Below are 20,243 nucleotides of genomic sequence, written 5' to 3'. Positions count from 1 at the left end.
CACCACAAAAAAGAGGTTATGCACAACACAGAAAAACAATGTATATATGTTGACACATTATCACAAGTCAAACAAATATTGTAGTATCGATCAGGTATACATAAAGTCGTCACCAAAGCAAAACATGTAATGAAAGGTTGGGGGAAAAAACAAGAGGACAGGGATAGGTAGAAGAAACCCAAAATAGAAAAACCTGAATAGTCTTTTATAAACTAATATGCCGCTCAGTTACTTATATGTCTGTGATCAGAAAGGCGCAGTGTCACGTCACCATCACACCAAAGGGAAGTATAATGTATAATTACCAGAAACACTTCTCTTTAAGGCTCGAGTTGCTAAAAAACAAACAAATGCTCATGCCGTTATGCCACTGTCTGCAACCTACTTGCCAATCTATATAATTACTGTCCAACAATCTTATTCTTAGGATCATGTCACTGACTTACCAATTAATAGGTTCACAACAGATCTGAGCACATAAGCATCTGTCAAATGTAAACAAAACCATGCAACCAATTAGAACTAGCATAATAAGCTAATCATACAGATTGCATGCACAACAATAAAATGAATGGGTACCTTATTCTTCCTTCGCTGTTGCAATGAATCGTTATAATCACTATCTCTGATTGCCATCATCCCGGCATTATCAATACGTTTGCGATCTGCCGACCAAGCACGAAATAGTGTGGTCCAATTTAACAAGTGAACATTAGCATCCGGGGAGACAAAGAAAAACAAACCAAGCCATGTGGATAATTAATTAATAATCCAATTGTAATTAAGTTGTCAGCCCAATCCGTCCGTTAGGGACCATGCCAAAAGTAACCACGTTCCTGCTTACCTGCCTTTTGGTGTAGTACTGAATACAGGGAGAGCCGGCCGCCGCTTGCAATCCATGTATAAATCGGCTCTATGCTGGTAGAAGAACCATAGTTCACTCGGCCCCATGGGGCCGCCATCTTGCGTGAGTATTGCTCGCGATTCAATTTGCATTAAACCATGCATTACAAGTACTGAAGATAGTGCAAAAATGCAAAGAAAGTCCTAATTCTGTACTCCAAGTGCACCTATGATAAAATGTAACCCTCTCTCTTAATTTTGTGTGCTTGGCAAACTCGGCCCCATGAGGGTCATCTGCGTGGTCCAATGTGCTTGCAGTCTAAGATCCCCTTGTATTGGGAGCCGGGCTGCATTGGTTAAATGAAAACACTCCCAGTTAAAGTTGATGTCACGACCCTCGCCCAAAACCCCCTCTGGCAAACCCATTGGCCAAGTGGAGTCAGGACTCGGGCTTCTAGAGCCTGGCATCCGCTTCAAAAGCCCTCATGGGGCCAGTCCTGGCGCCTATGTCGCCAGGCTCATACACCATGAAAAAAAAATGTGCTTGGGAACTACTTTATTGTATTGTCAGCCAACATGGAGGCATCCACATAGCTTGGTTCCTAAGAACCAAGCTATGCGGTCTAGTGTTTTGGGTGTGGTAGTCTAGGGACTACTTTTCCTGGACTATTTTGTTGGGGCTATTTAAACCACACCCGAGCAAGAAAACATGCTTCACGTTACTTTGCAGCTTGCAACGTGACTCTCACCGTGTCCATCTATTCCCTCGAACTTCGGAGAAGCCGAACCTGTAAGGATACAAAAGGAACATCATTAGCAGAAGCATCTTACCTGCAGTCTTCATTTTTAAACACTCACAGCTACTGAGAACAGCTTCCTCGAATCTGCACGCCTCCCGGACAGAACGACCTGAAAGAGGAAGATTGAGGCAACATTAAAGAAAGCACTAGAGACACTTACAAATTACGAACTGCTCAAAAGGCTTACCTGGCTGGTCGCCTCTCGGCTGGCACCACTCCGGACATTCCACTTGCACTGAAGAGCACTGCGACCTACAAGGAAGGAAAACACAGGTTAGCAAAGGCAATACTTCGCAGCGCTGCGTATAGCGCTTACTTACTGCATCATAGTGCTCTTAATGCGCCAACATTTACCAGCGGGGCTCAACCAAGCCAGTTCGCCACACTAAAGCTCTGCATACCTAAGGGAGAAAAAAGAGACATTTTAAATAAAAGAAAAGCATGCAGGATAGCAACAAAACTAAAGAACAGCAATAAGACCTACCTGAACAATATCAAACGATCCGGCGTCAGTGAAGTAACTGGACTGCACTCGCCCATGAAAGACAACGCGCCCCTGCAAAGAAGGCAGGATAGAGAGCACGCCTAATTCTACCACAAGGTGAGGAGAGGGCGCCAGAGGGACTGAAATCATACGGGGGTGGAGGGAGGATACTTACCCCAGTCGGTCAGTCTTGAACACAGTCCTCCTGTATTTTCAGGCAGAACCTTCCCCGCAAACCACATCAGGGCAAAGCTGAAAAGCGTACCAGCGAGTAACCTGGCTGGGTGGCGTCCCTCTGGATACCAGGTGAGCATAACAGTTGATAGTGTGTGGCACAAACCGTCCAAACAATCACAGCATATGCCTTTACCTGTTTCCAACCAAACAGAACTCTTCCAATGATAAAGAATTCTTATTAATAAACATAACATAATTAGTGCATCATGAAGATCATCATGAAACGTCATGGCAATTGTTCCCTGTCACCTGATATTATCCATTGACATGATCTGACTTTTTAAATGTTAAGGAATGCATTACAACAACTTGAAATCAATGGCATGGTGGCCACGCAAATAGAATGTTTCCTATTGGTCCAAGCTACTTAACCCTTCGTATATGACTCATGAAGGTATACAATAGTCAATTGTTTGCCCTGCTCAAGGATTGTGATTTGTATTTCATACAAAAAGCTCAATTGTACCCCTTGTACAGCAGTTTGCTGACACTTGAATATTGCTCATTTGCACATGTCCAAAAACCATCATGCCCAAAGCATCTGATATTCAGCTGATTACATTAATTAATGACGCTTATTTGGTTCTGAGGAATACATGGAAATCGTGGTCTTTGTTGAGACCCCTAGAGACAGTTCTGTTTTTGCAAATTAATCTTGACTCCAATTGGCGTAATTTAAGTTCAAGATTGCCTCCCCTTTGTGGAAGGCTTGCCTGGGCAATGCCAGTAAATCCTATATCCTTTTTGTTATCCAGTTGGTGGACTGCTTGCCAATGGGTTGCCAAAGGATATTTGGTCTCTTGTTTTGAGATTGATTCCAAATCTTCCCTGATTCGAATCTTCAAAGGCCTGATGGTACTGCCAATATACCTTAGACCACATACACAAATAATACAATAAACCAAAAATTTGGTGTTGCAATAAATGAGTTGATAGCATGTTTTCCCAATGGTCCGAAGTCCAGTAAGATGTGCTTGGTCAGCGTATCGCAAACGTATTGATAATGCCGGGATGATGGCAATCAGAGATAGTGATTATTAGGATTCATCGCAACAGCGAATGGAGAATAAGGTACCCATTCATTTTATTGTTGTGCAGGCAATCTGGATGATTGGTTTATTATGCTGGTTCTAATTGGTTGCATGATTTTGCTTACATTTGACAGATGCTTATGTGCTCAGATCTGTTGTGAACTTATTAATTGGTAAGTCAGTGACCTGATCCTAAGAATAAGATTGTTGGACAGTAATTATATAGATTGGGAAGTAGGTGCCGACAGTGGCATAACGGCATGTTTATTTATTTGTTTTTTAGCAACTTGAGCCTTAAAGAGAAGTGTTTCTGGTAATTATACATTATACCTTTGGTGTGATGGTGATGTGACACTCTGCCTTTCTGATCACAGACACATAATTACTGAGCGGCACATTAGTTTCAAAAAGACTAATCTGTTTTTTCTATTTTGTGTTTCTTCTACTCTCCCCCCTCTTGTTTTTCCCCCAACCTTTCATTACATGTTTTGCTTTGGTGACGACTTTATGTATACCTGATCGATACTACAATATCTGTTTGACTTGTGATAATGTATCGACATATATACATTGTTTTTCTGTGTTGTGCATAACCTCTTTTTTGTGGTGCCCTTTGCATTTGATGCCTGGATGGGGTATACTCTGTCATAATTATTGATTCCACATGAATGTTATTTATGTTTCCAAATGTATATATAGATATATATGTGTCACAGCCTCAGAAGAAGAGCCAAGTCTCAAAACACGTGTCAGGCTCTCTGTGTCAAATAATTAAAAGATGTCCATAACACTAATTAACAGTGTATGGCGCAGTGTGATTGGTCACATTAATCTAATGTTCAATCCTAACTGTGGTGTGTAGGGCAATACACACACAAAGCATCAATTACCCGCAGCCTTTTAGACACTAACCTTAAGCACTGGGAATCTCTATTCTTCTTTTGCCTGCTCTGTGGATGGTTTCGAAATAATCCAAGAGCTGGGGAGTGATAATGGATCCCAGCAATTTTGCCATTACAGGGATTACAGAGATAGGGTGATAATATTCCGCTGCTACTGGTTTGAGCTGTTTTTTTTCCGCAACAGTGACACAACTGCATGCCTAAGTGCCTTTGGGATACATCCTGTGGTGCAAGAGTGATCCAGAGCTTCCGTAAGGAGCGAAACAAAATCCCCAGAGAGGTGCTGGAGTATTTGAAGGAGAATAGGGTCAATGGGGGAAGCAGATTTCAGTTTAGAAAGGGCCTTGATGACCATAGGTTTCGTGACTGTTGCGAAGCTGAAGACAGGAGGGCAGTGGTTAGTCCAACTGATAATGAATGTCCTGGAAATATATACCTCCTCCTTGGCAATATTGTAATTTCTCTTTGTCTACTTTATATCCTTTGTCTGCCAAAACTGTCATCAACTGTACTGAGTCTTTTCTGCACTGTACTTCTGTTTCACTGCACACCACAATGTCATCTTAGTACTCAATCACTGTGCTGTGACGGTGCACCTTTCCCATGTCCATCTGGAGGACCCTGTTGAATATTGAAGGGGACTCACAGTACCCCTGAGGTAAACGAGTATGTTTCCATGTTTTATTTCTATACAAAAACAAAGTCAGATCTTGTGACTCTTCCTGAATGGGGATTGAAAGGAATGCATTCTTTAAATTGATCATTGTAAAATATTCGGCTTTTGATGTGATATTATGCAATATTGTAACTGGATTTGGGACCAATGGTAATTTTGCTTTGAAAATATTATTTAGGGGGCATATAAATCCTGAATAAATCCCCACGACCCACCCCAGTCGATTTGTTTCTCTAGGTACTGTAAGGAAGGCATGGTATCAAACAGTGAAGACGGACACAAGTGATCACAGTTCAAGGGTGTTTATTGAACTTTAAATGGGTTGGTCGAACACCTATCTAAACTTAAAGCTAAAGATGGGAGCAAGCTACGACCATCAAATAATAATAACGCAGTCAAGTCTCTGTCAAATAAAAGGGCCTATACTAATAAAACTATTGCCAATCCTTACTTCTGGATACAGAAGAGTGTGGGACAATGATGTATGCAAAAGAAAAGTGTTCAAGAAATAATATGTCAGGATGGTTGAGCAGTTGGCTTCCCTTCCCAACATTTTCAGCATGGGGCAAGGCGGCACGTTCAAGCTTTGAGCACACTCTGGCTTCTTGGACACAAGGATCCAGTTCAAAGCACAGACATCGGGGGCTTCTGCCAAAGTCTCTTTCCAATAAGTCACTTACTTCAGAGGGTCTGTCATAACAAATAAAGTCTCAAAGTTCCATTCCTAGCAGGATCTTCACATGCACAAGTTCTCGCTTTCAATGTTCGTCATGGGTTACCCTCCTCAGGCTGAGACCCCCTCTTTATCACAATATTCACACTTGGCCTCCCTTGTTCAGGCTAGGACCATGAATCTCCCTCATTCGGGCTCGGATCCCCTTGATATGGATCTCCCTCATTCGGGCTTGGATCCTCTTGATATCAAAATCAAAGACTTTCGAATGTGCAATGGGTTTTGCTTGAACCGTCACAGGACCACTTCGATTAACTTCACACCATTATTCTCATCAATCTTCTACTTTCGTTTCTCTTGGCGGGATACATTACAAAGTCTTTCAAATGAGCACACCCACGATGCCGGACAACTCTGTCAACGGTATTGTATCTTTCCTTCTCAAGTTCAAACATTCATCAGCAGTTTAGCTTTACATCACACGCGTTTAACAATGTTAGTTCCAGCACTCGTTATACAATCTTGCTGCTTGCAACCTTGAGTACAACACAGACGGGTCTTGCCAGTGGAGGAACCTTGCTGAAAATGTTGGGGGGGGACATGACCACTGAAGAAAAGGTGCCCATTCAAATGAATGGGGACAGGGTCTTGCATCGATCTCTCCCCAAATCACCGGATGTGTTGCTCTTTCTGGCACTTCTTTGTTCTTGGAGCTAAGGACGATACCACAGCGGCTGCTGCTACTCCTCCCCGCTTTGGTCAGATACGGGGGAGGGCCTTTGGTATCTCTGACACACAATTCAGAATTCTTTAGTCTGGTTTCCTAGTCTTATGCTTTCTGCCTCAAAGTTTTCTTGAAAGGAACAGCGTCTGGCCGAAGAGGTCAAGGGTAATCCCCTTCTTACGAACCCTTCTTGGTTTACCGTCTTTCTCCCCTCGTTCAGCTGCTGACTTGAAACTGCTGTACCTTTGTGTGCTTTCCCTCACTCATTGTGCTTTCATGCTCTGCCTTTTATCTGTGTGGGGAAGTCTAATGGAAGTCAGGGTTGATTGATCGTCAGTAATTGCCTGACCTCGCCTGACCACAGTAGCGGGACATGTCAGATACACTGCTTGGGTGTGAGTCTGTTTTTTCCCAGAGCAGGCTGTCCGTGTGAAAGTGCTGGGGCCGGGGGGGGGGAGGTGAGGTTCCCATGTATGTTACCTGGTATAATGGGGGTAAAGGTGCTGCGGGGGGAATACTGTGTCTCGTCATCCAGTGTCCCACTCCACTCCCTGAAGACACCTCACTGAGGTGATCCTCCCGCACTGGTCCACCCCCAGGGTCTGGATCCAAAGGCAATGGCTATGCCCTGCCACCTGAGGGAGAGATCTGCGGGTACTAGCGGGTGAGACACCTTCAGGTTTCTCACAGTACACTGCTGTGTTACATGGGGACTCTGATGGCACTAATATTCCCTGTTACACTAACATGGAAACTGTCTCATAAATATCCTCATCAGCTTCTTTTGACATAGGACATTGCTTTACTCTTGGCAACATTGCTCCTGGCTTTAGTTTTATTTTAACTGCACCTACCTTTCAGCAGGCCAACTTCATGGGGACTGCTGGTCCATAGTGTACTTTGTACCTGTGAAAAATGTTCTTGAAAAAATGACAGTGTCTTTTTTATCAATGCCATTTTCTGTGGCTCTTCCCTGCTCTAAATTCTCACCCAATATGTGAGGCTTATGAAGAATAGCACCTCATTAACTGACTCATCATCTCTGAGCATCTCAGTCAATATGTGTCCTTCGTCTAGTGCGATCACTGCTCGCCATACTTTCCCTTCTTCATCAGTCCTGTGAATAATCACCATCTCCTCTCTCACTATAACCTCTTCTAATTCCAGTGGGAACACATGTCCTTCCTCATCATCCATAGGAACTTCTGGCCTGAATATAAATTCTGCAGGTAGATTTAATATTTTGCCTCTTATCCCAGGAAGCCATGCTAGTAAGAGGTACACCCCATATTGAAATACTCAGTGTCCATGGGCACATCTTGCTGTACTACCACAAAATTCTCGTGCATTCATATAATGAATCCCTGGAGTGGAGCAGACTATTACCTGGTCAGTAAATTATATGGTCACATTAAGCTTGCTCACCATATCTTTCCCAATTATTTCGACTGGCGTCTGGCGGGAGTATAAAAGTGGCATGGAAAGGTCATGTTCTCATATACTGATAAGCAAGTCGTCGGTAAATGGAACCAAATTTGTAGCCCCTGAAAAGCTTTGTGTGTTCATGGCAATGCCTGACATCGGATATTTCTCCTCCCTAACACAGGACCTCGTCGCCCCGGTATCTACAAGGAAGGAAAATGTTTTGTGGGTCTGGTGTAACAGATAGGATTGAACACATCAAGTCAGTCTGTGGGCTGCCAATTATGGGTATAGGTTCATTCCTGTTCCTGTAAAAGGGTCCCCTCCCACTACAGTCACTCTCCCTATTCTAGGTGTAGGTGCCATGGTATTCTGTTGTACTGGTGCTTGCGTTTGCATCTGTGTTTGCTGTGTCGGTATGGGTGCTTGCTGTGTTTGTACTAGTGGCAGTTGTGCTTGCATCAGTGACTGATGTGCAGGTTGTCTTTGTGGCGCATACTTCTGATACTGTGTGTCATCTTGGGCATAGTATTCGGGTGGCTCTGCACAATATGGTGGAGGATATGTCATTCCCCTTCTTGGGTCTTGCCAGTTCTGTTGCATCCCTCCCCTGCTTCTGCATTCTCGAGCAATGTGTCCCATTTTCCCAAAGGTCAAACACTGCTGGGGTGGTCCTCCTAATCTAGGATGTCCCCTACTAAATTCTCATGATTGTGGAGCTTGAAATCCAACCCCTCTTAATCTCGGTGCAACCCCTCTCCCTCATGGCCAGTAATTAGATTTTCCCCTTCCTGCAAAACTCCCTCCAGCCATTGACTGTACCTGCTAGGTGTCTTGTGCATCTACTCCCTCTCTACTTGTCAGCACGGCTCCTTCTACCGTAAATTTTGACAGCTTTTTCTGGGCTAACTTTGCTTCTTCTAGCTTTCTTTCCTCAAGCTTCTTTCTGGCCTTCTCTTGCAATAATCGACAATGGTGAACTATAGTCAACTGAATCTGTGGCCATGACATCCCTTCCATTCTCGCTAGTTTCTTCAATTGCCTCTGCACTGTCCCAGGTAGCCCCTGACACAATATATGGTAAAAAATAGCTACAGTTTGTTTCCCACAGTTCTAAAGTCTCAAGAAGCCATCGCTCTTGAATCACCTGAATGTAAGTAACAGGGTCTTCGTCAACACGCATCGTGCACGTCATGATCGCGTTCATGTCTGTCGTATCAGGATATTGCACTCTGGATTTTCCTTTTGGACGTTTGGGACATGATATAGGTTCGGGCTTTTCCCCTTCTGGTTCTTCTAAATTGGACCACTCTGTCTCTTTCTCTGGGCTCATGCCCGTAGACGGGCCTTGGGCGGCTCCCTCTTCTTCCTCATTTTCACTTTCATACCTTTACTCCTCTGAATACACTGTCCCACAGTTTTCATCACTTCCTTCATGTTCTCTGTCCTCAAAATCTAATCATTTTATAGAGTTTGTCCTGTACATTCCTGTCAGTGCTTTTTCCAATAAACTCGGTTCTCCTCTCTTAGGAGATCCTACTACACTCCTTTTCACCTTACAGATATCACCACTGTCCCTCCTGCTTCTATACAGATTACCGACCCTTCTTCGTATTGCTGCTCCCTCATCTTCGCATGGGAGAGTATGATTTTTCATTATCTGCTCCATTTCTCTAAAGTGTCTTTCTAGATTCCTTTCTTTCCCATTCCTGTTCCTTACTTTTCTCCTTCTCTGAAGTATGGGCTCCTTAACAAGCCCTTGAACATTTTTTCTCTGTCTCTCTCTCTCTCTCTCTCTTTTTCTCTTTCTTCTTCTATTTCCCTTGCTCTCTTCTCCTCTGCTTCCTTTTTTCTTTCACTTTAATCCTTTTTCCTTGCTCTTTCCCTGTCTTCTTTCTCTTTCTTCTAATTCCCTTCCCATTTCTTCTCCTTTTCTTGATTTGCTCTATTTTCTTTCAATTCCTCCATAATTTCACCCCATTCTCTTGCTTCGTCTTCTAACTTCTTTCTTTGTCGTGCCTCTTCCTCTTTTTCCTGTCTCTTTTTAACTTCCCCTTCTCTTTCTTTAGGATCGTCCATATTCATTCCGTCCAATTTAAGTATTATCTGTCCTCCCACCCACTCATTCGAAATGATCGCTGTCTCTTCCTTGTCACTTTGCCTGTTATTCTGTCTTTGCATCCTTCTTAACTTCGCCAGTAGTTCACAGCGCTTGTTATACTCATCGCGCTTAGACACTGGGCCTCATCACGAGTTGGGCGGTAGACCTTAAATGCGGGGGTAACAATATTACCGCCGCATTTAAGAGTCTGTCCTAACATGAGTATGGCATGTTTACCCCCAGCTCAGAGCTTGGGGTAAACACCCTGGAAAAATGCTGATTTTCAGCGCAATTACTGCGCGGTAATACCGCCGGCAGTAATTGCGCAGAAAATTCCCAATTGCACCCAATGGGGAATGGGGAATTATGTTTACTGCTCAACCCGTGATCCGGCAGTAATACCGCTGGATGGGTGGGCGGTAACACAAATACAGTTGGGTGGTATCCAGTCGGGATACCGCCCAACTCGTGATGAGGCCCACTATCTTTTCATTATTTAACTTGCTCCATTTATAGCATCTTCATTACTGTAAGCGGGTGGCGAATATGTGGGGTTAGTGTACCCAGCCGCTGCTTTCAATGTATTTAATGGGTAGAATCGGTGTCCTTCATCTGGTGGATCGATGCTTTGGGAGGGAGGAGTATGAGGAGGAGGAGGAAGAGGAGCCAAAGGTGCTGTGCCCTCTCCTTCGTGCTAGTTAAGCATCCATTCTCTCGGTGGTTTATCCTCCACCTCTTCCCCAAACATCTTCTATAACTCTAGAATGGCCAACCTCTTCTGTAAACTTTTCCCTTTATACGCAGCATGTTAAAATGTCGTCATGTGTTGCAGCACCTATTTCGAAAGAGTGCCCTCCTGGGGCCAGGCCATAAATATTTTGCCCACTGTGCCCCGCATCCACTCTGCGTTATATTTACACATTTTGGTTTTATATCTCAGAAGGGACTTGCACAAAAGCATAAAGGGAGTGTCACCCATGATGGCATGTCACTCTCTTGACTGCTGATACTTACCGGACCTCAATAAACCTTTTAACTTTTTCTATCTCTTCACTTCTCCTTCACAATCTCCTGTCAAGAATATTTTTCTCTCTTTTTTCTAACACTTTCTACAACTCTTTCCAAGCCTCTTGGCTACAACCACAACTATTTGGGCATGCACCATAATCACAGCCCATGCACAGGACTTTGCCCTTTGAGTTCATACCAAAGCTCCACATGCTCTATGATGTAAACCATATCCACAAAGCCTCGTTTTTACAACTTGAACCACTTCTCACCCTGCCGCTGGGGCCAGCAATTACTACACATATGGGTACACCCCCAGAATAACACAACAAAACAAAACCCCTACGGCAATCTTCCTTTCTTACTTTGACATGGTTATCCTCTTATCTCTTGAAACTGCCACAACGGGGTGTGGCACCCTCTTCTTTGACCTCATCACAGGTAATCTCTTTCACTTCTTGATAACTTAATACCCCGTCTCAAGGTTTACAGTGCCACCCTCCATAACCCTGGCTGCAGGTGCCCTCTCATAAATACATTCTTTATCACTTTTCCCCACTATTATACAAACAAATCCTTCCCACATTTGTTTGTCAATTAGATGGTCTATATTTACATTCGTGGATCGGCCGAGCACTTCGGTATCGATCCTCCCTTAATCGGCCACCCACCTTTGCCCTGGGGGGCGCTTGTGGGTACAGGTCAGGATTTTCTCCAAGGGTTCTCCTGTCGAACGTTTCAATACACGTCTGATTCACCGTTCTTCACAGGTCACCTTCGCAGTCCTCATGCTTGCAGCGGGGGGTATAGAAAATTAGAGGGCCTGGATTTCAACCGTATTAGCCACTACAATATGTAATGGTGGGGTAGAAATCACTAGTACCAAGTGGAACAGACAGGCAGGGAAATCCCACGCCCTATATCGGAGGAGTCAAAATAATTGACAAAACCTGTTTTTATGAACAATCCATACAAAACGGAGACAGCAGCAAACACGAATCGTCTCCACGCTCTCATCATTCTCGAGCTTGGCAACAGTTTAAAAGCAAGAAATGCGTCACAACAGACGTCTCATTAAACTCTTGATTAAAGAAACCTATGGAAAGGTTTGAGTGGTGAAGGGATTCCCTTACATATAGAGCGTATAAGGGATAGTTATTTCATTGGTTAAGCTTTATCTAGTGGCTCCACCTGAGACCACCTCTAAATTGATAATGGTGAATATATGCCATCTCTACACTACTTGATTGGTTAATGCAACAATTGTAAAACAGCATAATTTAAGTAGTATGATTGGTTGGCAATGGTTTCGCCAACCTTGACTACTTGACAGGCCATCAGCACATGAGCACAATAGTGGTAGGGGGAGCAGCACCAAGGTGCTGCTTTTCCCAATTAATAAGACACTATCGCTGATTCCCTAGGCAACAAGCCAGGACTTTTAGCTTTGGACTTGGCTTTGTCTTGTATCCTTGCATTTGAGGAGAGTGAAGGCCTCAGTTTATCTGTCTCTGGAGCTAATGAATAGCGACTGTTCTCCAACTATAAGTCAAGTGTGAGGAGACCACATTTTGGATTATTCTGCTCAACTTTTACTAGGATTTTAGCCCTTTTTAATGTGTGGGTCTTTACCCTTCCTGTCCACTTGAGACTTATTTAAGCTATTTTTCTTCCAATATTAAGCCTTAATTAATGAGCACCTGGTTTTCAAGGACAGTTTGTTTCTTGACTTAATCTAAGAGAAATGTGCCTTATGCTTGGGAATTATTATCTTCTGTTCTCTTCGCTGTTAGCCCAAACCTTCCTTTTCTACCATAACATTGGCAGGAGTTGTGCAGCTACTGTCTGGTCTGCTCGGATCTATATTTTCAGCTGATTTAGCGAGTCAAACCTCCCTGCAGACTTGACATTTCTTCGATGCTTTCCATTCACTCGAACGTGGGAGCGACATCCATTTTATCCAAAATGACCACTCGTTACTGTTGCGTTTCTGCTTTAAACAAGCTTTATATGTATTCTTATGCGTCTTGCGTTTCAGCATATAGATTGATTATGTCTACTAGTGTCTTTTGAATGCAAGCACCATTCTTCATGTCTAAGTGCAGTTTGACCTAGTGTCTGTGTATCTTTGAGGTGAGTGCATATCTTCTTTGTGTCTAATGCGTCTACGTGTGTCAGTTTAGCAGTGCTGTTACTCTGTTTTCGTCATCTTTCAGTTACAACATGTTCATTTCTTCTTGAGTGTGCCGATTCATCTCTTCTTCGATTAATCCGGAATAAGTTTCCTAGGTGCCTTAGTGGAAAGCGCTTTTCATATTCGCAATGTGGCGGCGGAGAAGGGGCGGACGCCATAAGTGATGCACTCCTTTCGTTCCTATCATATAGAGGTGGGGGAGGGGCTGACGCTATGAATGACGCATTCATAGGTCTCTCAACAAATGTCATTGTAATGTCATTGTATTTCTGTATTTATTCTGTGGTCTGTTTTGGACAGATAGGACCTTGTCTCTGCTATTAAACGTTATGGCTGTCATGCCCTGCTTTCATACCTCCTCCCCCATATGTGCAGCCTCCACATCTCCACTGACTAAAACCTGTTAGTTCCATGCACGACTTTGACGTGCATGTTGCACATTTTGAACTGACCTTGCACTGTCCCACTCTTCCTGTCCGATGGGATTATCCATTTGCCACAACTATTGTTGTCTCTTCAGGTATGACATATACAGCATCAGTTGGTCCCTGTGGTACTCCTTCAGAGTGCCTGTGAATTTTCATGATGAAATCAGGCACGCTAGTGCAGCAATACAATTGTCTACTTCCTCCACCTTCAGCTGTTTGCGGGAGAAAAAGTAGTAGCATTACAGTACTATGTTGACTATTTTCAAAATGTGCCTCTGGCTTGCTTGATGCATTTCATACTTTGTTGCGATTTTACTTGACTGTTACTCCCCTCCCTGAAGTTCTGTATACAGGTCTGGTTGATGGTAAAAACAGGTAGAGGCCTTCTGTGATTAGGCAATGTAAGCAAAACTGCTCTTTTCAATCATCCCTATATCCATGCCCCCAAACCCATAGCTCTCAAATACACTTTAAAGCCTTCCCGCCGCACTTCTCACTGGATTGTTGGTTCAACAAAAAGTGGTAGTACAGGGGTAGCCCCATTTTGCATTTTCAGTTTTCCTTATTGTTAGCTTTGGTCGGTCTTGGGCTGCTTGTCTACTTTTTCTTAGCTTCTTAGCTTCTTAGGTTGGTGTATTCATAGTTCTTAGTGTAACGCTTGGTACTTTTGTGGGTGTGATATCTTCACTATCCCTTTTTCTTGGTAGGGATTACACTCTATCTCTGTTAACTTTCTTTTCCATTTTGGGATGATTGTCCCTCAGAATTTGTGAGGTGCCTTGTCCAACCAGCAGCTGACATCTTATGGCCTGTCATGATCCTTTTACCACATTTTCCTTTTTTACTTTTAGCTTCAGCACCACTTCTAAACCACAACTATTGCATTAGAGTACAGTACAGCGAAATGGCATCTGAGGGAGGACACAAAGCTTGCAGTTGTTATTTTCCCACCCCTTGACTGCTGTTGGCCTGCTAATCTCTATGGCCATTCCTGCCAGCTTCCTGCCCCTACCTGCCCCTACCTGCCCAAAGCACATCCTCCTGGGATGTCTTTGAGTTAGCTTTTTCAAGCTTTACCGTCAACCTTTGTACTCATAGTGCCTGCCAGTGTTTTTTCAAAGCAATCTACTTAGAGTTAATTACTTAATTGGAACTTTAAACACACTACTGGTGTAATAAAGATGTCTTTAAAAAGTTCTGACTTCAGCCACTCAATTTATAAAAACTATACGTGTCCTTCACTTCAGTCCTGTTTAAAACAAGCATTGTCAATGCCAACACTTTTAGCTTGTGTGTAAGTATTAGGCATTTGAGTGGCACTACTATTATATGCCCATGTACTCACACCATTTTACAGCTGCTACCATTGATGGCCAGTTAATACCACTATGGCAGTGCTTGGCAAATGCACGTTTTGGGCTTGTATGCGAGGCTGTCATCATGATCCAATGGAACTCTTAATATGGCATTGTGAACTTGATAGTTGTTGAATGGTTTTCCTGGGAAGGGACTGACCTTTACTATGGACAGTTATGCATACTGTGATGGACCACATTTTGTTCTTGATGTACCCATCCAACCTGGGCCTCAGGTTATCACTTCCTCCTATCCTTGTTTCTGCCCCTGGGTTTTGCTTCCAATATGTCAACAAAGAACTAGTTTATTTAAGGCACACCACTATCAGGCCAGTCTTCCCCTGCAGAGGAAGGGGAAACTGGCACTGGAATGATGGAATATCCCATGGTTCAGAACTGGCATAGCATTCATGAGCAGGTGGACTAGTGCTACTGGCAAGATCAGATATAACACACTCCCATTCTATACTGTGTAATATATCAAAAAGGTCCCTTATTTATGAACATGATTTAGTACCCACATATTGCACACTTATGCACAGTTGGTATTTTCCATATGCGTACCGCCGTTCCGCCGTTCTGCCCATGCTGCGTTTCCTCACCTGCCAATGTCTTTCTTACATTGAATAGGCAAGCATTGATCTGCTCACCACTGCTCTCTTGGTAAATGGCATCCTTATTCTGCCAATGTGAGCAGAGAGTACCACATGTGAGAATAGGTGTATGGTCTTTCTGTTTATAGGGTTTTTTACAGGGGAACGCAACAGTGCTGTGGGAACCTTAGAGCGGTTTCAGTCTGGGAACAGAGTAAACACCACAAATTATTTGCTTCACTCTATGTAGCAAGGATGTTGATGTAAATGTGAAGTGATAAGTCCTTTTTTGATTTTACAAGGTCCCACTTCAGAGAAAAAAAGACAACGCATGTTACATTTATTTATGTTTTATTTTCATTTATTTACTCAACTTGAATTTTACAATCTTTGAATAAATATTTGACATTGGCACTGCTGTACAATTGTTTCAGTATGCAGAGATTTTCGTTAGGGAATGATACTATTTTGTCGGGAAGTGTTGGAGGTTGGAGGCATGTGTGTTGATTGAAGGTGGGTGAGGCAGAGTTTTGCCAGATTAAGTGTAGTTTCTGATGATGAACGCTGGCGAGTGGGGTATAAGGATTCTATATTTCTATCAGTTCATTTTTGTCTTACTCTTGCAGTGCTGGGTGCAATCGTTTATGAACCTTGAGTGGTCAAGGGACAAAGTGGTGGTCTTCAGATTAAGAGGCAGGGATGGTTTTTTGTCTGACCTATTGGAGTAGACTTTTTTTTTTACCCATCAATGATTTTGTTCATACATGGCAAAATGTGAGCTATATAACCAAAATGGTGTTTGCAGATGTCTGTTAGTCCTTACATTAATGGCACTCATTATGTAGCTAGGCAAAGAGCACCTTCTTTCTTTAAACAATGGGCCAAGCTATGTGTGCTACCACTTGCAGAAACTGGGAACCGGGGTAAAAGGAGGAATGGGAGTTACCAGCGTGCCCAGGTTGGGTACGCAGTGGAGTGAGGAAATGGTGGGAACTGGCAAAGGTGATCCTTTCAAGGGAAGGAGTCGTTTGGGGCTCCTGCATTGGCAACAACAGGTTCAACAATCATACCGGGTGGCCAGGGTGTCAAGAGGCGGATGGGGATAATTGGCTGGGCACCGTAGGGATGACAGCCAAAGTTGTGGAGCAGAAGATAATCTGAAGAGCAATGGGAGTGATCTTTGGTTCTTCCTGTACAACATAGTGAATCCCTGCCTCATGTTGAGCTCTGCTTCCTGGTCTGGGGTGTCGGCTCCCTATGCACCTATTCTACAGTCTCTTAAGAGATGCATCTGATAAGTTAGAAGGAACAACTGTCTCTTCTGGCTGTATAGTTCCTTGTACAACCACTGCATCCATAGGTGGGGGCATCCTTGCGGAAACACTAAAGTTCCCCACTACAAGAGTCTCTCTTACTCACATTTTGCTACATCTTGCACTTCCTGCAGAATACCAGGAGTCTGTCTCTATTTGACCATGATGGAGTTTAACTGAAGGAGACGGGAAGGAATGTCTTCAATGGTGCTGGCTGCTAGTTGATACCAAGGGAGATGAGGTAATGTTTACTGGTTTGTCTCATGATAGGGCCAGTAATATAAAAGGTGATGATCTATGTTTGGGTGGGTATGGCATTTAATATATTGCAGCAAACAATGGAGTTGGGAAATTTTGAACTCTATAATGACCTTAACACTGGATAATGTTGTACGCTTAAAAAATGTTTCATATACTCATGTCACTATGATATTCTCACATATTTCCATAGCGTGTCATAGTTTAATAAGTATTTTCTTTTTCATTGCCACACAATAGTTTTTATTTTATTGCACTTTGTAGTACTGGGAATTCATGATGGAGAGCTCTGCGCACAGTGATGACCCGGATGATGATATTGCCACGCAGTATGTGATTCAGCAAAGTCTGCAGGATATCTACAAGAGGGACTTGGAAGCTAATAGGTAAAATATTATGAAATCTGCTTTATGTGTTACAAGGTGTTGAAACATAATGGGCCTGCTCAAGCAAATATACAATTTGACAGAGCATTTAATGAAGTAATGCAATCACAGGTGAAATCAACATATTTAAATTACTATTTCTGATTTGAACTAAATAATATTTTTTGTTTTCTCACTAATCACCCTGCACTGAAATACTGTAAAGCTAGAAACGTACTAGTGATAACAGAAAGCCATTGTTTGTGAGAGAAGGGGGTGTTTGAGACATGGTTGATAACTGCAATTACAACTACCATTGTATAAAATAGTACAAGCAGTCTTCATGAGAATAGATGCAATAGATGGCTATAGTGACTCTTTATGACAAGATCAAATATACTAGGTTGCATGATATGACTATTGTAAGGCCCTGTGGAAGGTCAGTCATTAGACAAAGTGCCAGGACAATTCGATGTTTTTCCCAATTGTTCTAAATGCCTCTTCATTGGCATGCTCCAGTTGCTTGGTCTTCTCAAGAATGGAAATGCGAGTAATCATGGTCATGCTGAGGTGTTCCTAGTCACCTAAAATAATTCATAAGGTTTTGCCTATTCCAACTCTTGGATTGGCCTTTTCTTAGCTCTATCTCCCGGGTGGTTCTCTTCCCCAAAATCCATAGGCTACTTGATTCCTCGCCCCTCCTTCCATGCTTCTCTGGTTGCCCTGGTGCCCTCTGTTCAACTGCTTCCTGCAGTTCCCTCTTAGGCATTGGGCAGTCTGCTTGGTGCCCGGCGAAGGCTTCTAAACGAGCCATGTCACTGCGCTCTGACAGCTTTCTGCCTATGGGGATTCCACCTTTCGTCCCAGGTGCATGGTCCCTCTGCTTGCTCTTGCCTCTTCTGCCTGTATAGCTGGTGTCTCGCTGGAGCGGGATTCTTGGTGTTCTGACAATTCTATGTGCATCAGCTGTCACTGTATAGCATGGGAAACCCCAGTAATGTCACTTCTGCTGTTTCCTTGATCTCTCTTGTTCTCCAGCTGTTCTGTGGCAGGCACCTCAGTGCCTGACACCGGGACCCGTCCTAATCTTCTAGTTGCCTCCTGGACTCTTAAGACTGCTTTGCTGAAGGTGGTCTTTCAAAGTTGGCCTCAGCTGCATCTTCACAGGTCCAGAGCAGGCATACAGGGGAATACTCCAGGCTTCCCATTCTGCTGTCAGCATTATGGCATTACTCATCCAAAACCTCCACCCTTCATGCTTGCAGGGAGACTAAGGTTACATTTGGCTGGGATCTGCCTAAGGGTCTGGGCTCCAGCAGTCCAGACAAAGAGAACAAAGTGGATGTCTTACTTAAAAGCAATAGAAATGGAAATGGGAAAGTTCCTCTGCTCATAGAGCCCCAAACCAACAACCCTGCAGTTGCCTGGAAAAGCTAAGGGGAAAACACCCCTTTTATTTATTTAAATTTCTCCTCTTTAATCACAGCCATCCATAATCACTTCGTTTTCTTTTGAAGGTGCTCAGTATACTAGGCTGAGTTGAAGTGTGTGTGAGTTTTGGGCTGACAGGAGGGAAAGTGCAATGTGATCAATGGGTGCAGCAAGGAGTTTAGAGATGGGGCCTGAGTGTGGGGGTAAAGCGATATGTTATGCTTTGTTCGTGGAATTTATACCTCTCTCTGGTGCCATTTGCATGGACCCCAGGCGCCCTGATGGATCTGAAAATAAGGGCGAGGTTGGTTTCTAAGTGAGTGAAGAGGGCGAGCACAGTTTTAGGTCAGCAAAAAACAGTCACTGTGTCTGGGCTTGCTTCTAGACAGTCTGGATTGGAGGGCATGCAAGGTTTGCAAATATATGGGGGAGCTGGTGTGCTTGTGGAATAAGCATACATTTGCAGTGTTGAGATTGTGTGAGTTATTGGAGGAGGTTTGGAGTTATGTTGATAGGTGTCATTATGAAGGACGTTTTAGGTGTTGTGTGTGCGTGGCATGGTCGGTTTGCATGTGGTATGTTTGCAGGAGTATGGAGGGTTTAAGTATGGGTAAGTGGCGGAAAGAGTGGAATCCTGTTGGCATCCAGGTGAAGTCGCAGTCACAAAGGTAGCGTGTTAGGTAATTGTAATACAGAGTATAGTGGTCAACTAGGTTTGGTCTCTCTTAGACAATGTCCTTTGGCTTGCTTGTTAGCTCGTCTTGTTAAACAGCCACATTTCACTGATTTCCTGAAGGTCAGGTGTTCCTCTATTGTACGTATTCCCTTGGTGAAAGAGCTCCAGAGATTTGTTGAGATGCCTGAAAATGCTCATTTCATTTTTGAATAATATTTGGGTTCAAGGGGTATGTCATTGCTAGATCTCAGGGTTCTGTTTGGTCTGTAGCTAGAGATGTATTCTTGCAGGAATTCTGCTCCCTGGTCGTGAGTTGCTATGTGAAGAATGTTGATTATTTTGAAAAAAAATATTTTTCTTGACTGGTAGCCATTGTATTGATATTAGTGCTGACATTATGTCTATTCTATCTTATTGAGTTTCAGAAGGAGTCTTGCTGCTGTATTCTGGATTAATTCTAGTTTTTGATGAGGTAGTCAGGCATGCCAAGGTAGATGCTATTGGCATAGTCTATTCTTGACATGACAAATTAGACTATGGCAAGTGTTCTGCGTGGAAAAGTAACAAAGGGTCATATCTGTCTGAAAGAAGCATTCCTTTCTCTGCTGCATATGTTGAGGTTCCAGTATTAACTCATTGTTCATCAGGATTCCAAGATTTTAAACACTTGGGAGTCTTCTGGTCTGGTTCCCATTTCTGTAGGCCATGGTATGGGTAGTTTGATAGAAG

The 20,243-nt window shown here is 43.3% G+C and overlaps 1 protein-coding gene across 1 annotated transcript in view; it reads left to right on the top strand.

Moving 5' to 3' along the window:
* The window catches only part of ASB14 (ankyrin repeat and SOCS box containing 14), a 453,165-nt gene that overhangs the window by 50,070 nt on the left and 382,852 nt on the right, over nucleotides 1–20,243 (top strand). Inside the window, exon 2 of the mRNA XM_069643678.1 lies at nucleotides 17,307–17,428. Coding sequence (XP_069499779.1) covers nucleotides 17,319–17,428 — 110 coding nt within the window. The 5' untranslated portion in view covers nucleotides 17,307–17,318. The remainder of the gene's footprint in view (nucleotides 1–17,306; nucleotides 17,429–20,243) is intronic.

Source organism: Ambystoma mexicanum, chromosome 2p (genome assembly GCF_040938575.1).
Source record: "Ambystoma mexicanum isolate Mex_15411 chromosome 2p, UKY_AmexF1_1, whole genome shotgun sequence".
Classification (NCBI taxonomy): Eukaryota; Metazoa; Chordata; class Amphibia; order Caudata; family Ambystomatidae; genus Ambystoma; species Ambystoma mexicanum.
This window is presented reverse-complemented; position numbering and strand designations above follow the sequence as displayed.